Consider the following 19,868-nt stretch of genomic DNA (forward strand, 5'->3'; position numbering starts at 1 on the left):
TATAATGTGAAGTTAATATGCAAATTAAAAGGTAAAGGTAAAGGGACCCCTGACCATTAGGTCCAGTCGTGACCGACTCTGGGGTTGCGGCGCTCATCTCGCTTTACTGGCCGAGGAAGCCGGCGTACAGCTTCCGAGTCATGTGGCCAGCATGACTAAGCCGCTTCTGGCGAACCAGAGCAGCACATGGAAACGCCATTTAACTTCCCGCCGGAGCGGTACCTATTTATCTACTTGCACTTGATGTGCTTTCGAACTGCTAGGTTGGCAGGAGCAGGGACTGAACAACGGGAACTCACCCTGCCGCAGGGTTTCGAACCGCTGACCTTCTGATCAGCAAGCCCTAGGCTCTGTGGTTTAGACCACAGCGCCACCCGCGTCCCTTTAATATGCAAGTTAGGCTTGGATAAATGTTGGAGATGTGGATCAAATAGCTCAGTTCGTAAGCCTGAGGCTCGAATCACATGGAGCTTCAGTGTCTCGGTCTGTAGAGCATTAGACTCTCAATCTGTGGGTCGTGGGTTCGAGCCCCAGATTCCTGCATTACAGGGAGTTGGACTAGATGACCGCCATAGTCCTGTAGCCCTGTAGTTCTACGATTTCACACACACACCCCTTTTGGAATTGTTCTCAACTAGAAACATTACGGAAATCTGTTCCCTGATAACGCCCAACCTTAGGCTGCTTCCAGCTTGCTGCAGCTTCAGTTCATTCTGCTCTTTAGCTTTGCTTTATTTTATTGAGAACCATTTCATTTTTATTAGTAAGTGGGATGGGGGCCAAGCCAAGCTCTCCTTAGTGGGATGAGCCTCTGAGAATAAAGGAAGACTCCGGGACGCAGCAGCAAACAGAGACTCACCCGAGGATGTGAAAAATAACTTTATTTTCGAGCCCCGCTGAATGAGGAAATAACAACAACTACCGACAGCAGTCATACGGACCAGCAATCATCTTGGATAAAGCTCTGTTTCAATGTTGTCCATTCGAAAGTAGGCTGGAGGTCTCAGGAGCCCCTGCCACCACCACCCCCCGGGATCCACTAAGTTCTCGTGCCCTCTCCCCTACTGGAAAAGCACCGGTGGCGGAGTGACTCCTCCTGGATCTGGGCGGAAGTCCAAGGAATGGCTTGTCCGTCTCTCCTTGGCAAACCACAATCCCTCGTTGCACCGCAGCTCGGTTCGGGGGGGGGGGAGGTTTCGTTCCCACCCTCTCCCGTCTCCCCCGAGTCCGCAGGGCCAGCTTCCCCGTCGTCTTGGAGATTGTCACCCGCCAGCACCGAGCCCACCCTGGTTCCAGTCACCCTACCCTCTCGCCCCAGTCAGGAACATCCGACTCAAGCCGCCCCCAGGCGTCAAGCCCACCTTGGCTTCTCAGACAGGCGGTTGTCTCTGCTTCGTCTCATCTCCGCAGCACCTTCAGGTGGCTCACGCCTCTTGCCTTCAGGCAGTTGCCCCCGCCCAGATCCCGGCGGATGCCCTGGAAGGAAGGCAGAGAAAGCGTTGAAAGCAGCGCCGGACCTGCCCAAGGCTGTGGGGTGCAGCGGTTGGAGTCAGTGCTAGGAATTCCCCAGGCACCAAATCACGCTAGTAGGACTACAAGAAGTTTTGGAAGGAGAAATATACGAAGCGTTACAAAGTAGGAAAAGATAGAGATATTGGTTATGAGTTTGAAATGTAATAGGGGAAATAAGAAATGCCTACTAAGAGATTAGATTGGAAAATTTTCAAACAGGACTGGTGGAAGTCAAAAAAATTGAATAAGATGTAAAAGTATGTTGAATTACTGTTGAAAATGATATGTTAAAAGAACTAATAAAAATTTATAAATAAAAAAAGAAATTCCCCAGGCACCGGGTGCATTTTGTGACTGGCACTGGCCCAATCGTGACCACATGGAGATTTCTGGATGCCAGGCTAGTGACTGACATCTGGCCGGCCCCTCTAGCTTTCTTAAGCAGGTCAGTGGAAAAGCTTATTTATTGCATTTATACCCTGCCTTTTCCTCCAAAGAGTACATGGTTCACCTCCCTCTTTAGTTAATCCCTACGACAACCCTGTGAGGTAGGCGAAGACCCTAATCTCCCAGGTCCAAGTCTGACACTCTAATCACTACACCACACTGCCTTCCTAGATTCCTTCTGCTCTGTGGCAGCTACATAAATGAAGCAGGCAATGGGTGAATGGGTGGCACTGTGGGTAAAACCTCAGCGCCTAGGACTTGCCAATTGCATGGTCAGCGGTTCAAATCCCCGCGGCGGGGTGAGCTCCCGTCGTTCGGTCCCAGCTCCTGCCCACCTAGCAGTTCGAAAGCACGTCAAAGTGCAAGGAGATAAATAGGTACCGCTTTATAGCGGGAAGGTAAACGGCGTTTCCGTGCGCTGCTCTGGTTCGCCAGAAGCGGCTTAGTCCTGCTGGCCGCATGACCTGGAAGCTGTATGCTGGCTCCCATGGCCAATAAAGCGAGATGAGCACCACAACCCCAGAGTCAGTCACGACTGGACCTAATGGTCAGGGGTCCCTTTACCTTTACCTATCTCTACACTTTAAGTAACGCACATACCCTGAGCCTTTTCAATACCTAGTAATGACCCTGTTCTGAGACCAGTGGCAGGATTCTGGCTCTCAAACGTCAGCAGCACCCTGCGTGGCACTAAAATTTGGCGACCCGCACCTCTTGCGCTCTGTTCTGCAGCATTGCAGTGGTGCCCGCTGCGGCCAAACCGGGCGCGCCACTCTAAAACCGCCTCTGCCTAGGGATTCGGATCGCATGAGCACTGCCTGTTGGGCCAAGATGTTCCCTTGAAATGAATCAAATGGTGCATTGCAGGAGAAGGTTGAGGCTGGAGAACAAGGTGCCTTCCAAGCCAGCTAGGCTGCCGTGAATGACCTTGGGGTGCCAAGCGGCAAAAGGCTTAAACTAGCCTGGCAAAGCCTCACCCACCCAGACCGAACTCTCTGCTCCCCAGTTGGTGAGTAGGGAGTTAATCCTGATCTCTGCAGGACTGCAGAGTGACAGCAACTGGTGGGCAGGTGGATGTGGTTTGTAATTAGCTTTTTGCCTTTTTTCTTTTCTTGTAGCTGCTGTTCATAAACGAAAGGAAATATTGCTAGGGGTTTTGGGGAGGGAGTGTCACAGTACCAATCTGGATTGTCCCAAAATGTGACCCCTATTCAGAGTTCATTAGTTAGTTAAAAACATCTTTTGCAATGCAACATTGAGCTTAGGGCTATATCTGCAGGATGGTGAGCCTTAGCTGGGGGGGCAGGTGTAGCCCCCCCCAGGCATCTCTGTCTTGCCCCCAGGACTCTCTCCAGGTCACACCACCCTCTGAGCCGCCCCCTTTACCACCCCCATTTTGCCCCATCCTCAAGTGCTTTTCGCTTGCCTAAAAAGATGCTACGTCTTGCTTGCCTGGAAAGAGGATAAGTGAGTGTTGTGTGACGCCGCTTCTGTACAAAAGGCATTGATTGCCCTGCCCTCTTTGGCCCCTGGAATGTTACACAGATGGGAAGGTGGCCCTCCATCTAGATTATCCTCCACCAGGGCCAGGGCCTTCTCAGTGATGGCTCCGACCTGGTGGAATGCTCTGTCCCATGAGACCAGGGCCCTGCAGGATTTAACTTCCTTCCACAGGGCCTGTAAGACAGAGCTATTCCGCCTGGCTTTCAATTTGAACCTGGCCTGATCTTTTGTTCTCCTTCCTTCCCTCCCCTTCCCCCTTTTATGAAGATTACCCGCTCTGGGATCCCACAGCTAATTCTCCCCTGGTCTCCTCGCTGGCCCAAATAGGACTAATTTAGCCAGCTAGCTCTGGGGATCATCTAATGTTTATTGGATGGATTTCCCCCCTAAATTGATTTTCGAATTCTGAATTGATTGTTATTCATGTTTTATGCTGCTTTTTTGTTGCATCAATTAAGTGTTTAAAATTTGTTGTTAGCCACCCCGAGCCCCGTTTTTGAATCGGGAAGGGCGGGGTATAAATAAAAATTTATTCTTGTTATTATTGTCTGAAAAGAGTCCCCCACCCTGGCGTAGTGACTAAGAAGCTGAGGTTCAAATGGGGGAGCCTGCCGCAATTTCAGGCTTGTGAGTCCACCGGGTGAGTGGGTGACTTCAGGCCCCCCTCCAACATGCGTCTAATAACATTGGCCTACCTTGGGGGGTTGTTGTGACTGTTGCAAGACAATGCAGGTGAATTGCTTTACTTGCTACGTTTCTGCTTCCTCTGCAGGGAGCTCAGTGTGGCATGGATGGTTCTCTCCCCCCCCCCATTTAATCCGCACAACAACCCTGTGAGGTAGGTTAGGCTGAAGGGGAGTGATGCCCCTCCCCTCAGTCACTACCCATTGAGCTTCATGGCAGAGTGAGGGTGCAAACCCTGGTCTTCCACAGCTCCTAGTCTAGCACTCTAACTGAAACTGTTAGAAACTGAAATATAGAAGCTAATCGCCAAATAGCACCTTAGGTTACGGCTGCCACAACGGAATGTTTCCCGTTTCCCCCATTTTTCCCTGATGAGATTTATTGCTATTATTATTCGTTTAATTTCTATACAGCTTTGAATAAAAAGCTGACGTGCTTTCGAACTGCTGGGTTGGCAGGAGCAGGAACCGAGCAACGGGAGCGCACCCTGTCACGGGGATTCGAACCACCGACCTTCTGATTGGCAAGTCCTAGGCTCTGTGGTTTAACCCACAGCGCCACCCACGTCCCCAAAGTGTGGTGATATCTCTGGGCATATTAAGACGGCAAGTAGCTGGGGTCTCACCAGCACTGTAAGCAAAGTGAAAATAATGCTTTCTAAAGCCTGGTTGAAAGATGCACGGTTCAGTCACCCTGGGCCACGCTTTAACAACACCCATGTCCCAGAATTCTCTAGGGCATCTGCTTTCAAAGTGGGTGGTACTGCCTTCTGGGTGGGGTGTGGATTACTTATGGGGCCACCAAAAGACAAGGGGGCAAGAGGTGGAGCTGTAAATGACTGTTAGACTTTGGGAAACCTGGTGCCACTGGGTCAAGTTCATCCGTTCTGTTGAATTTAAGTTTAATTTAACAGGAAATTATGGTCTTGACCCAGTAATACCAGGTTTTCCAAGTCTGATAATCATTTAGACCTCCAACTTTAATCTCATTGTGAGTAAGTGTGCAGTTGCTTCTGTTCTGAATTTTATTGTGCTATTATCTTTCTTAGTGGGTTGTGCAAAGTGCTATTCTGAATAATGCCTTCACACACACACATAGGAACAACCAAGGATTCCGGATCAGCGCAACAGCAGCGTTGGTCACCAGTCACCTGACCTATGGTCAGTTTTGTCACTGCTGATCACCAGGCAGGTAAGGGGTAGGGGTGAAGCTGGGGTGAGGTTTGCCCAGTGCAGATTTAATGGAGGGAATGCCAATTGGGCTCCACCTGTCTGCTTGCAGAGCGCCAACCTTGCCGCTACCTCACCTCCTGCTGCCTCCCAGTAAGCATAAGAATGCAAGAGCCTGCTAGATCACGTCAATGACCCATCTAGTCTAGCATCAGTAATAATAATAATAATAATAATAATAATAATAATAATAATAATAATAATAAATTTATTTATACCCCGCCCTTCCCGGTTCAAAAACTGGGCTCAGGGCGGCCAACAACGAATTATAAAATTATCATTATAAAAGCAGCATAAAATACACTATAAAAACATGACTAACAATAAAATTCAAAAATCAATTTAGGGAAATAAGCAATTTAGGGAAATAAGAGGAGGGGGAGGGAAGAGAAGGGGAATAAAAGATCAAGCTAAGTTCAAATTGAAAGCCAGGCGGAATAGCTCCATCTTACAGGCCCTGCGGAAGGAGGTTAAATCCTGAAGGGCCCTGGTCTCATGGGACAGAGCATTCCACCAGGTCGGAGCCACCACTGAGAAGGCCCCGGCCCTGGTGGAGGATAGTCTGACTTCCTTAGGGACCTCTAAACTATGGTTGTTCATGGACCTTAAGGTCCTCTGAGGCAGCAGCGTAGCGTGAGTTGTCAGCACCCGGGGCAACGCAAGTAATTTGCGCCCCCTAACCCGGGGCAAGGCAAGTAATTTGCGCCCCCCTAACCCCTAACCTGCGAGTTGCCGCTGGCGCTGCCGCCCAAATGACGCCGCTTGCCCGGAGGAGGAGGGGGGCAGAGAGGCGAGGAAAATGCAACATGGCCCAGCAGCTGCAGCAGCACCGGCGGAGGCGGGGCTGTGAGGAGGGGCTGCCTGGCGCGTCCTCCGCGGCGAGCGCTGAGAGCCGCTGCCTGCCGGGCGCCTTCAGCCCGGACGCGCGCACAGCTCGTCGGTTCCGCGAGACATGCGGCTCTGCTACAGCCTGCGCCCGAGGCTCTTCGGCGACTCCGGAGGCAGCGAGCGCGCCCCTCCCCGATGTTGCGCCCGGTGCGGCCGGCACCCCTGGCACCCCCCACGCTACGCCACTGCTCTGAGGGGCAGACCAGGAAAGGCAGTCCTGTAAGTATGAGGGCCCTAAGCCACAAAGGGCTTAACCGCAGAGTTCATGGGTTCAAGCCCCATGTTGGGCAAAAGATTCCTGTATTACAGGGACTTGGATCAGATGGACCTCATGCATCCAATTGATGCTGACAAATTTTCAAGAGGACTTTAAAATCCAGTAACAAGACCTTGCAAAGTGAAGCAGAAATGTAGAGAAATGAATTTTTCAGGCTACTTATTTTTCCAGCCTTAAATACAGAAACTGAAAGAACGAACGCCTTTGCTTTTCAAACTTGGGAGAGGAGAGGCTTTTGCAGGGGAAGCAGGCACACCACATGGAACCTGGGAATCTGCCTTGCACTGTCAGTCTGGCCTCTTGGCTCCACCAAGCTCACTGCTGCCCGCAGCAACTGGCAGAGACCCTTCAGGATTCCAGGCAGGGGTCATTCCCTGGAGATAGCAGGGATTGAACCCAGAACCTTCTGCACGCGCAACTCATGCAAGCTGATCTACCATCTCCCCCCCTTTCAGCAACGTGCAGTGGGGCAGCGGGGTTGCCATCTCTGGTTGGAGAAAGCGCATAGCCAGCATGTGACGTGTGGGAGGAGATGCGCCCAGACCTTAAGGGACTAAGAGCAACGGCCGTTTTGGCAGAAGGGGGCATGGGACCTGGAGCGTCGCCCTTCCTGCCTCTCCCCGCCAGGAGTCTTGCTTATGGCCTCACAGAAGGTTGCCATGGCGAAGGTCATGATGTCATCGCCAGCTGGGGAATAGCCGGAAGCCAGAGCGAGTCTGGAATGACAGCCAGCTCCCAGGCAGAGCCTTGGATTAAGGCTCTCCTCCAGTCACTTTGGAAATCAAAAAGGTCGCACTCCTTCCCAGCCCTTAGAAAGAAATTTTTTTGATCGAGCCATTTTTTCAAAACGAAACACAAGCATATCCTGGGCTCCCCTCATCATCTCCATTTTTGGAAGTTGAAACTACCATGCCTTGAAGGACAAGACCCACACACCACTGTGATCCTGCCAACATTCCCCTCTCTCCTTCCAACAATCTGTGAGGTTGCTTTACACTACAGATCCCATCATCTCTGATCATTGGCCATGGTGGCTGGGGAAGAGTTGCAGTTGCAGAACATCTAGAGGGCACCGCGTTGGTGAAGGTTGCTTAATATTTGGAGCAGAGCATTGCTCTTCGGAGATCAATACAGTTGTCTGTTTGCCGACCACCAGATGTCTTTCTCTGGGGCCACCAAAGCTAGACTGGGCATTATACATAAAACCCATGTGCTCTTCCAGTAATTAGAAGCTATTGAATGAAGCTGCTAATCACAGAATTGTAGCATTGGGAGCGACTACGAGAATCATCTAGTCCAGGCATAAGCAAACTCGGCCCTCCAGATGTTTTGGGACTACAATTCCCATCATCCCTGACCACTGGTCCTGTTAGCTATGGATGATGGGAGTTGTAGTCCCAAAACACCTGGAGGGCTGAGTTTGCCTATGCCTGATCTTGTCCAACTCCCTACAGCGCAGGAATGTTCAATACGATTTTATTCCTGCTGCTGGATTCTACATTTTGGCTGTAAAATTCAGCTGAATGTCATGCTGTGAAAACGTCGTGTTAAAAGGCACTGCTCCCAACAAAATTGAATTCCCTTGACAGTCCGTTAAAGTGCTGCAAAGACCCAAAGATGAGGAGATGATACATGCGTCCTGATTACTGAGGCTAGACTCCACAGAGACACAATCAGTCTCCCTGCGAAGCTCACGTGCTGTTAGTGGTGCTGTTAGCATCTAGGAACCCCGATAAGGAACACAGGATGCTGCAGATGCAGATCAAAATAGAATCACAGAATGAGGACCCCTCATCTAGTCCAATCCCTTGCAATGCAGGAATTCTGCCCACAGCTGTTCCTGAGTGGGCTCAGACCACCAAGCCAGTTGCACAGCCCCATTCTGCCACAGGGGATCCAGTTAGCATGGAATTGTCTTGTCTGTTGAGACCCTCCCTGCCTGCGCACTGTCTCACCAGAGTGGTGCATGCTCTGGCTATCTCCCGCTTGGACTACTGCAATGTGCTCTACGTGGGGCTACCTTTGAAGGTGACTTGGAAACTACAACAAATCAAGAATGTGGCAGCTAGACTGGTGACTGGGAGTGGCTGCTGAGACCACATAACACTGGTCTTGAAAGACTCACACTGGCTCCCAGTACGTTTCCGAGCACAATTCAAAGTGTTGGTGTTGACCTTTAAAGCCCTAAATGGCCTCAGCACAGTATACCTGAAGGAGTGTCTCCACCCCCATCATCCAGCCCAGACACTGAGGTCCAGCTCCGAGGGCCTTCTGGTGGTTCCCTCACTGGGGGAAGTGAGGTTACAGGGAACCAGACAGAGGGCCTTCTCGGTGGTGGCGCCCGCCCTCTGGAACACCCTCCCATCAAATGTCAAGAAAATAAACAACTATCTGACTTTTAGAAGACATCTGAAGGCAGCCCTCTTTAGGGAAGTTTTTAATGTTTGATGTTTTATTGTGTTTTTAATATTCAGTTGGGAGCTGCCCAGTGTGGCTGGGGAGACCCAGCCAGATGAACTAGGTATAAGTAATAAATAAATTATTATTATTTATTATTAATAATATTAGCTCGGTCTTAGGCAGAGCATCATGCCTATGCCTGAACGGGTAACACATCATATGGGGACTTCCGGCGAGGAAAAATGGCGGGCGCCATGGCAGCGCACAGCTCCTGAAGCCAGCCAGAGCCAACTGCGCTACTAGGCTGGCTCCAGGCTGCTGAGGCTGCCGCTGCCATGTTTCCCGGGGACAGATTTGCAAATCTGGGGACTGTCCCCAGAAACCAGGGACATGTGGTAATCCTAGCCTACAAGGTTTCAGAAGAGGAAAGACAGCAAAAGCTCGTTCATAAAAGATGCTGTGAGGCTCACGCGTTGGTGCAAATCCTTCAGTCCCCTCGGGAGATGCAAGCGAGAAATGTTTGCTGGTGCAAAAGAGCATCAATATAAAACTGACCTGCAGACATTAAACAGGCTTGGCCTAAAGAATTTTTAGGCAACCCTGCAAGAACAGAATGACCCTTTCCTCCCCATGTCGTTGTCACGCTGGAGATCAAGGGGCAAGCCCCAGTTTTCATAGTAGGATACCAACCCCACCAGAATCAATGGGGAGTCCCTAGATCAGGGGTGGGGAACCTTTGGCCCTCCATAACGCTAAAGGCCACCGTCACCCAATGGTGACGGTATGCTGGCTCCCCCAGCCATTACTGAATATATATAGGCTGGTTCAGACATTACAATAGCCCATGGTTTGTACTAGCCATAGACTATTGCATGTTCTGCATCAGACACACACAAGCCAACCATGGTTTGTTATTCTTCCTTCTACCTCTGTCTGCCCAAAGACCTCCTGGTTGCCATTCCACAAGCAGTAGACTCTGTGGCTGATGCAACAGCCCATGCCATGGCAGTGCTGAGCTAGTTTGCTCTCTCTCTCTATATATATATAAACCCACACTAACCCCCGCATGCAAGCAACCTTATAAAGGAATATCGGAAGCAGCCTTATTATACTAAATCAGGACAAAGAACAACAACAAGAGTCCCTACAGCAAACCCAACAAAACATTATTTGGAACCAGGATATCTCTTCAGGAACTGAATGTTATCACTTTCTCCATTGAAAACTGAGAAAACAAAGTGAACTGGAAAAGACTGAGCAGCTGAAACGGATTTTTGTCTACCATTGTGCGTCTTCTTGGTGTTTTGTTTCCGTATCTTCATTGAAATATAGATATTCAGTGTAATTTGAAAACTGGGTTTTCAGAGGGGGAAACAAGGAACCTTGCCTGATCTAACCAACTCCTCCTACAAGGAAATACAGCTCGGACTGGCGATGCCTCCAGACCATCTGTTTCTTACACCAGAATTTCAGGTGTGCGAAAATAAAATGGATTTAATGGTTATGTTGTCCTGGCACAACAAAACCACTTTTGAAACAAGCACTTGGAAAGTGGATCGAAAAGTGTGGAGCGCCTGAATGGGAAGATGTAGAGACACTCCCCCTGCCACACAGAACAGGATGAGTGCTCAATAAATACTTGGCACACCCTAACCACCATATAAGCCAGCCTTTCCGAACCTGTGGGTACCCAGATGTTGTTGAACTACAACTCCCATCACCCCTAGCTAGCAAGGCCAGAGCTCAGGGATGATGGGAGTTGTAGTCCAACAACACCTGAGGACCCACAGGTTGCGAACCGCTGAAAGTAATGGGTAGGCAAACTAAGGCCCAGGGGCCGGATCCAGCCCAATCGCCTTCTAAATCCGTCCCAAGGACGGTCCGGGAATCAGCATGTTTTCACATGAGTAGAATGTGTGCTTTTATTTAAAATGCATCTCTGGGTTATTTGTGGGGCCTGCCTGGTGTTTTTACATGAGTAGAATGTGTGCTTTTATTTAAATTGCATCTCTGGGTTATTTGTGGGGCACAGGAATAAATTCATTTTTTTGCACCAAAATATAGTCCGGCCCCCCACAAAATCTGAGGGACAGTGGACCAGCCCCCTGCTGAAAAAGTTTGCTGACCCCTGATATAAGCAAATCAGGATGAATGCTGCGCAAAATCGGTTGTCTGTAAGAGGCTCAAATATTTTGAGGATGTGTTGGTTGCGCTAACTACCTCGAAAGACAAAAACTGCCCAGCTGGATCAGACCAAAGATCATTTGACTCCAGGATCCTGTTTTATGCAAGTGGCCCACCAGCAAGTTATGAAGGCCAAAACCTCCTCATCTCCCTGCTGTCAGAAGAGTGGACTACGTCCAGGAGGGCCAGTCCAGTAGAGAGGGAAGCCATGTCTGACTACAGCCCCCCATTCACTATTTTGCAGTGGGGAGATGCAGGAAATAGATGGAAAACAGGCGGTATATGCAAACACTCAGCACTAATGCTGTGTCTTGTTATCCTAGAGGTTTGTGGTTAGAGTGTCCGACTACAACCTCTGCCATGGAGCTTCACTGGGTGACCTTGAGGAGGAGCAAAAGTTGGGGTATAAATGCAATCAATAAAAAGAATTGTAAAGGGCTGGTGTTAGATCAGGACCCAGACTCATTCATCAATGAACTAAGGGCTAGCCACCATCTCCCAACCTCAGTCTACCCATCTGCACAAAGGGGGATAAACTTCTAGCATTGGAAGTTTCCGCACTTAAGCCTTTGGAGAAGCCAGGAATTCCAACGTTTTCCCCCCAACCTGGTGAGTGCAGGTGTACACCCCTGTTTAAACAGTAAGAGGAAAGCATTCTGCGCATGTCCAGAGACACTCTGTCCTGATGAGCACTTACTGTTCCCAACCCTAACCCTGCGGGAAGCCATCTAATTAGACTTTAATTTGATTCTGACCTGTTTCTAGGAAGTAATTTAATTATTGTTTGATTTTATACCAATGTTTTATATTTGATGTTAGCCGCCCTGAGCCCGACTTTGGCCGGGGAGGGTGAGATATAAATAAAAGTTATTATTATTATTATTATTATTATTATTATTATTATTATTATTATCACATTTGATTCAAGTCTTAGCTCTGGCCCCGAACAGAGGGTTTGGAGTCAAGCACTGTTTGTCGCAGTCTATAAAAAGCACAGGGATATACAAACACATAAAATGAAGAACCAACTCTGCTGGCCTGATTGGAATCCCCTCAGCTGATAGGAGGAGGCGATTGCCTACCTCCCACCTAGGGTTTTCACAGGAGAAGCAAAACTGACCTGTGTGTAATCTGCTAGCTCCCTGGGAAATGAGGGCTTTTATAAACCTCCCCACCCTGGAGAGTTGCTTCTGAATGCCAGGCCCCTGCCTTGCAACAGGGGCCACGATTGCCAAACAAAGCGTGCCTCTGAGCATGCACAGAGTGCTGCTGAGTAGTTGCTTCCAGGAATGGGTGTAGCAAGGAGGGGGGCAATAGAAAAACAGTGGTACTTCGGGGTTAAGAACTTAATTCATTCCGGAGGTCCATTCTTAACCTGAAACTGTTCTTAACCTGAGGGCGCTGTGGGTTAAACCACAGAGCCTAGGACTTGCTGATCAGAAGGTCGGCGGTTCAAATCCCCACGATGGGATGAGCTCCCGCTGCTCGGTCCCTGCTCCTGCCCACCTAGCAGTTCGAAAGCACGTCAAAGTGCAAGTAAATAAATAGGTACCACTCCAGCGGGAAGGTAAAAGGTGTTTCCGTGCGCTGCTCTGGTTTGCCAGAAGCGGCTTAGTCATGCTGGCCACATGACCCGGAAGATGTACGCCGGCTCTCTTGGCCAATAAAGCAAGATGAGCGCCGCAACCCCAGAGTCGGTCACGACTGGACCTAATGGTCAGGGGTCCCTTTACCTTTACCACTTTAGTTAATGGGGCCTACTGCTGCCACTGTGCCTCCAGAGCAAGACTTCTGTTCTCATCCTGAAGCAAAGTTCTTGACCCGAGGTACTATTTCTGGGTTAGCGGAGTCTGTAACCTGAAGCGTATGTAACCCGAGGTACCACTGTACTTAACTGACCCATCGGGTCGGTTCTGCCCCTCCAGCAAGTCTCTCCCCCCCCAACAAAAATCCTGGCTATGCCCATGCTTTCCAGGTGATGGCTTAGGGACCCGAGGGCTGAGCGCTTCTAAGCTATCCTGGACTCCCCCAGCCGCAGCCCCCTCGGGCAGCAGGACTCACCCCCTTCCTCTGGTTGCTGAGGCAGAAGGTGCAGATGCTGCGCGGCTGCTTGCCCGGCTCCATCACGTCTCCCTTGGCCCCGCACAGGGCGCGGAAGCAGGGCTGCCCGTCGTCGGCGCCGTCGCCCAGGAGCAGCACGTTGGCGAGGTGCGCGATGTAGCTGGACGCCAGGCGCAGCGTCTCGATCTTGGAGAGTTTCCTGTCCACCGGCTCGGTGGGGATGAGGGTGCGCAGCGCCGTGAAGGCGGTGTTCACGCTCTGCGTCCGGTCCCGCTCGCGCGCGTTGGCCGCCTGCCGCTGCTTGACCACCACCACCGGCCCGCCGGACGGCCGGGCAGCGGCTGGACAGCAGCCGAAGGAGCGCTCCGACGCGTCGCTGCTGCCTCCGCTGCGCGCCTCCTCGTCGTCCTCCGACGCGTCGTCCTCCTCCGACAGCAGGCGCAGCTCCGGGTACAGGACGCGCGCCGCCACCGGGCGCAGCAGCGCGAACGCCATGGCCGCGCCGTCGGGGGTGGGAGGAAAGGAGAGCCGCCGCTTCTCTGCAACGGCCCGAGCCCCGCGGAGGCGCGTCCGACGCGGGGAAACTCTCGCCGCGCGTCCCGGAGCCGCGCTCTGCGGGGCTCGCCAAGGCGCCGTCTAGATATAGCTATAAAAGGCGCAGGGCGGAGGCGAGCCGCCACGGGGGAATGCGCGCCGGCCAATCGCGGAGCATGCCTCGCCGGCCTGGCCAATGGGAAGACGGGTCTGATCCGGTTTCTGGAGCCGTCTGGCCGGGCAAAGGGGATGTGCCGCTGCGTCGCATCCCACCGCCAGTGTTTGCGCAGAAGGTTGCCACACGTCCTGTTATAATACAGGAATGTCCTGTATTTCTTTTATATACATATATAAAAATTTTTCATTGAATGATTTTATGTTACAAAAAACAAGACAGCCATACTACCACTAAATATAATTAAGAAATAAAAATCACATACATCAATATTTAGTTTGTTATTTGTTATTTACCGTCTTATTTCCTCCCAAATACTGCATACAAAAACACACATATGTGTCTTGTATTTCAATGTAAAATGCTACGTCCTGTATTGATAACAGTTTGTGCTGTATCTGTGTACAGTGGTACCTCTGGATACGAACGGGATCCGTTTCGGAGCCCTGTTCGCATCCAGAAGCAAACGTAACTAGCGACGGCATGTCTGCGCACGGGCGCGTCACTTTTCACTGTGCATGCGCATGCGTCTGACATCATTTTGAGCGTCTGTGCATGCGCGAGTGGCAAAACCCGGAAGTAACGTGCTCTGTTACTTCTGGGTTGCCTTGGAGCGCAACTCAAAAGTGCTCAACATGAAGCATATTCAACCCGAGGTATGACTGTATCTGAAGAAGTGTTCTTTTCTTTCTTCAGCGATCCCTCATAGCTGAGTAAGATTGTCTTCCATAAACACGGTTTTAACAATGAGTCCGTAAGTGACTGTGGAGGCCAATTCTGGATCCACACGTCCTTCCACAGTGGGGACGTAGGTTTCCGGGCAGGAACTGATCACAGTGTGGATTTGCCAAGCGTGCCTTCCTCTTAGCACCTTGCGTCCTGAGTTCGAGTGTCTTCAAACCCCATGACACCTTTGGTAAAGGCTGTTCTCCAACTGGAGTGCTCACAGGCCATTGTTTCCCAGTTGTTGGTGTTTATACTACATTTTTAAAGATTTGTCCACTCACTGGATCATCACCTTGTCACGGTGAGTGGGCTTGCATGTTCCTATGACCCTTGTGAGCGAAGCTGTTGGGAATCTCGTACTCCCAGCAGGTTCACCCAAGGTGGTAAGGTCAAAGGGAAGGAGCCAGACGAAGAATGATCCAAGAAGTCCTCAACAGAACAGGCAGCAGAACAGGCGGATGATAACAAGTGATATGTTACAACAAGACGGAGGAAGGGTGCAGCAGATAGGAATCTACCGGTTTGTCGGTTTGTCGTTACTACTTCATGCCATCGAAACAGAGCCCTACTGCGAAGACTGTACCTTGGTCAGCGTGCACTGATCTACACACATAAAACAAATTCACGCAGAGGTGTCTTCCTCGTCTTCTTCTGAAGAAGTGTGCATGCACACAAAAGCTTATACCCAGAACAAACTTAGTTGGTCTCTAAGGTGCTACTGGATTTAAATTTATTTAGTTTGTGGTGTTTTTGAAGTCTCTCCTTCTCTCTCTCTCTCTCTCTCTCTCTCTCTCTGCCAGTTTAGGGATCCTCTCCAAATTCATGAGTCTGAAAGGGTGTATAAGAGGTCGTGCAAAGCACAGACGGGTTTACAAATTCATGAGTCGTGGGCATAGCTTCCTCCTCCCAAATCCTCAAAAAGGATTGAAAAAACATTGAAAATACTCAATTAACCGAGATTCCGCCTCGCCAGCAGAAGCCTTTCCCCACCCCCAACCAATGCCTGACCTCTGCAATGTCCTCTTTTGGGGGGTGGGATTTTTACCTGTGATGTCCCCAAAAGAAGCTGAACAAATCTGGGGGCTACGTCCCAAAAGAAGCTCAACCACGCTTGGGGGTGACCTCCTAAAAAGAAGCTCTACAACTCACCCTCCCCCCAAAATTCCTGGCTACGCCCATGTCATGAATGTGTATGTGTGTGCAGCTTGTGTGTGACAAATTCCAGAGGGGCCGTCCTGTTAGACTGCAAGAGATTGTAATGGATTGATCTGAAGTCACTTCAGCACTGGATGACCCATAAATAAATAAAAATTGCCCCCCAACTACTCTGCCTCACCTTGTCCTGTCTTTTGCCAGAACAATGGTGGCAACCTTAGCTGTGTAGTGCTGCAATAAACATGGCACTATTTCCCCCCGGGGGAAACAGGAGGAAGAAGGGGACAGGTGTCATTGAACCTTGGAGTTGGAATGAAGCAATGAAATATATTTTCACCAATACAGTGGTATCTCTGGTTGCGAATGGGATCCGTTCCGGAGGCCCGTTCGCAACATGAAAAAAGTACAACCCGCAGTGGCGCATGTGTGCACATGTGGGTTGCAATTGACCACTTCTACACATGCGCGTGACATCATTTTGTACGTCTGCACATGCACAAGCAGCGAAACCTGGAAGTAACCCTTTCTGGTACTTCCAGGTCGCCGCGGGACGTAACCTGAAAGAACGTAACATGAAGCAAACGTAACATGAGGTATGACTGTACCTGGATTTGTGGGCACTTTCCCTAAGACAGTGTTTCTCAAACTCTGGTCTTCAGCTGTTGGACTACAACTCCCATCATCCCTAGCTGGCAAGATGATGGGAATTGTAGTCCAACAACAGCTGGAGACCAGAGTTTCAGAAACACTGCCCTAAGAGGTGCATTTTTTTGACATATTGCTCAGTTGGAGAACTTCACTGCAACATTTGGTTGAAGTGCAAATTTTGAAGGGTGACTGCATTTCAGTGTAGTGCGCCTGTTGCTTCAAGAAGTGTGCGTTGGTTTCACCTTTAAAAGCAAATTAAATTGAATTGGTCCCCCATCCTTAAACATTACACACAACCTCATCTGTGGGAGGTTTAATGGTGAAGTGGCAGGATACCAGTGCTGAACTCTTTTCTTGTTCAGGGTTTTCTTGTGTGTGTGTGTTTCCTTGTGGCTGATTAGCTGTTCTCCCTGTGCAAAGGTCAGAGGGGGCAGGGTTTCTGTTGAGGCAGGGGATTAGCTGTGGGAGGAGCTTATCAGAGTTTGTGGGGCATCTTTTAGATTTAGGGGAGCTAGTCTCAAACGTTTGTTGGGGGAGACCTAGGTTTTTTTGTGGGGGAAGTTATTTGTCCTGTCTTCAAGCTTTTTATGATGGAGAACCTCTGTAGCCACCCCCAACGACACAATCTCAAGATGGAAGGGGAGGGGACAGCTGCAGTCGCCTGCGATTCCTGCGCAATGTTTGCCATCTTGCCAAAGGTTGCAGGCAGCTTTACCTGCAGCAATTGCATGTTGATTGCCCTTTTAAGAGACAAAGTCCAGCAACTGGAGGAACGTGTAGCTACGCTCCAAAGAATTAGAGAGCTGGAGCTCTTCTTGGAAGCAACAGAGCACACCGTCCCCACCAAGGAGGAGACAGGGGACTCCCCTGAGAAGGAGGCTAGTTCACCAACTCAGGAGCCAGATATATGGAGAAACGTGACTCAAAGAAGTAGGAGGCCCAGGGTTCACTCTGATTGTTTAGAAATACACAATCGCTTTGAGGTCCTTTCCCCTAGCATGGAAGACGAAGAGCAGACTCCATTTGAGGATCTCTCCCTCATTACAGTCGATCAGGTATATGAAGACGAGCAGCAAAGTCAGTCCTCAGGGAATGTGCAGGCGACCTTGGAACGGACAGCTCACGGAAGAACCCCGACCAAACCCAAGAGGAGGCGTGTAGTGGTGATAGGGGATTCCCTACTGAGGGGAACAGAAGCAGTGATCTGTGGGCCTGACAAGATGTCTCGGGAAGTGTGCTGTCTCCCCGGGGCTAAGATCCAAGATGTAACTGAACGACTGCAAGGAATCATAAAACCCACTGACAAATACCCCTTCCTCTTGGTTCATGTGGGAACCAATGACACTGCAAGCAATAGCCTCCAGAAGATCAAAAGAGACTACGAGGCTCTCGGCAGGAAATTGAAGCAACTAAATGCACAAATTGTCATCTCGTCTGTCCTCCCAGTTGAACGACGTGGCCCAGGGAGAGAGGGGAAAATAGTGGAAGTGAACAGCTGGCTTCGCAAATGGTGTAAACAGGAACGGTTTGGATTCTTAGATCACGGACTGCAGTTTCTTGAAGATGGACTTCTGGCAAGTGATGGGCTGCACCTCACAACGGTTGGGAGAAATGTTTTTGCCAAAAATCTCAGAAACCTCATCAGGAGGGCTTTAAACTGACTAATGTGGGGGAGGGAGACAGTGCTCCTGAAGGTAGGAGTCTATCAATTAATGAAGATGATCATCCAAATGTCATAGACCAAATGGAGCAAACAGCACGTGGACCTAGTGGTGGGAGAAAAAAAATCCTTAAATAAGAGACACGGGGGAATGATTAATGGACTTCAATGTCTGTACACTAATGCGCAAAGCATGGGAAATAAACAAGATGAGCTTGAGCTCTTGGTACAGCAAACTAAATATGACATAATAGGCATCACTGAAACCTGGTGGGATAAGTCCCACGATTGGAATGTAATAATGGGGGGATACAATCTATTTCAGAGAAACAGACCAGACAAGAAAGGAGGAGGAGTGGCGTTATATGTCAGGGATGTGTATACCTGTGAAGAGATCCAAGATTTAGAACCTCAAAGCCAAAGTGAGAGCATTTGGGTCAAAATTAAGGGAGAGAAGAATAACAGAGACCTCATTGTGGGAGTTTACTATAGATCCCCAAGCCAAACGGAGGACATAGATGATGCCTTCCTGGAACAGATGGCCAAGCATGCAAAAGGAAGGGAGATAGTAGTAATGGGGGACTTCAATTACCCGGATATTTGTTGGACGTCAAACTCAGCCAAGAGCATAAGGTCAAACAGATTCCTCACTGGCCTTGCAGACAACTTCATTGTCCAGAAAGTGGGAGAAGCAACAAGAGGAACATCCATTTTAGATCTGGTCCTAACCAATGTTGATGACCTGGTTAGTGGGGTAGAAGTGGAAGGATCATTAGGCGCGAGTGATCATGCTCTTCTGAAGTTTACTATACAGCGGAAAGGAGCAGCCAAGCATACTAGGACTCAATTTCTTGACTTTAAGAAAGCCGACTTCATAAAACTTAGGGAAGTGCTGGGTGAGATCCCATGGACAACAATACTAAAAGGAAAGGGAGTTCATGATGGCTGGGAGTTTGTTAAGAGGGAGATAGTAAAAGCACAACATCAGGCAATACCAATGAGACGGAAACATGGAAGGTGCCTAAAGAAGCCAGGGTGGCTATCTAAAGAACTTTTAACTGAATTAAGATTAAAAAAGGATGTGTACAAAAAATGGAAAAGGGGGGAAACCACCAAAGAGGAATTCAAACAAATAGCCAGCACGTGTAGACACAAAGTCAGAAAAGCTAAAGCACAGAATGAACTCAGGCTTGCTAGAGAGGTTAAAAGCAACAAAAAAGGCTTTTATGGGTATGTTCGTAGCAAAAGGAAGAACAAAGAAACAGTGGGGTCACTCAGAGGAGAAGATGGTGAAATGCAAACAGGGGAGACAGAAAGGGCTGAACTCCTCAATGCCTTCTTTGCCTCAGTCTTCTCCGATAAAGAAAACAATGCCCGACCTGAAGAATTTGGAGCAAATGATTCAGCAAAGGAAACACAGCCCAGAATAACTAAGGAGATAGTACAAGAATATTTGGCTAGTTTAGATGTATTCAAGTCTCCAGGGCCAGATGAACTGCATCCAAGAGTATTAAAAGAACTGGCAGATGTGATCTCAGAACCACTGGCAGTCATCTTTGAGAATTCCTGGAGAACAGGCGAAGTCCCGGCAGACTGGAGGAGGGCAAATGTTGTCCCTATTTTCAAAAAGGGGAAAAGAGAGGACCCAAATAATTACCGCCCAGTCAGTCTGACATCAATAGCAGGGAAGATTCTGGAGCAGATCATTAAGCAAACAGTCTGTGAGCACCTAGAAAGGAATGCTGTGATCACCAATAGCCAGCATGGATTTCTGAAAAATAAGTC

At 49.5% G+C, this 19,868-nt stretch overlaps 1 protein-coding gene across 1 annotated transcript; it reads right to left on the reverse strand.

Moving 5' to 3' along the window:
• Positions 1 to 866: 866 nt before the first annotated feature.
• TCF15 (transcription factor 15) lies at positions 867 to 13,772 on the reverse strand. Its single transcript, XM_082226550.1, has 2 exons — positions 13,186 to 13,772; positions 867 to 1,476 (listed from the first exon to the last, which is right to left on the reverse strand). The coding sequence occupies exons 1-2, from the start codon at positions 13,678 to 13,680 to the stop codon at positions 1,399 to 1,401; spliced, it is 573 nt and encodes a 190-aa protein (XP_082082676.1). The 5' UTR covers positions 13,681 to 13,772; the 3' UTR covers positions 867 to 1,398.
• Positions 13,773 to 19,868: the final 6,096 nt, after the last annotated feature.

The sequence above is a fragment of the Podarcis vaucheri genome (genome assembly GCF_965113315.1).
Source record: "Podarcis vaucheri genome assembly, chromosome: 6".
NCBI classification, from domain to species: Eukaryota; Metazoa; Chordata; class Lepidosauria; order Squamata; family Lacertidae; genus Podarcis; species Podarcis vaucheri.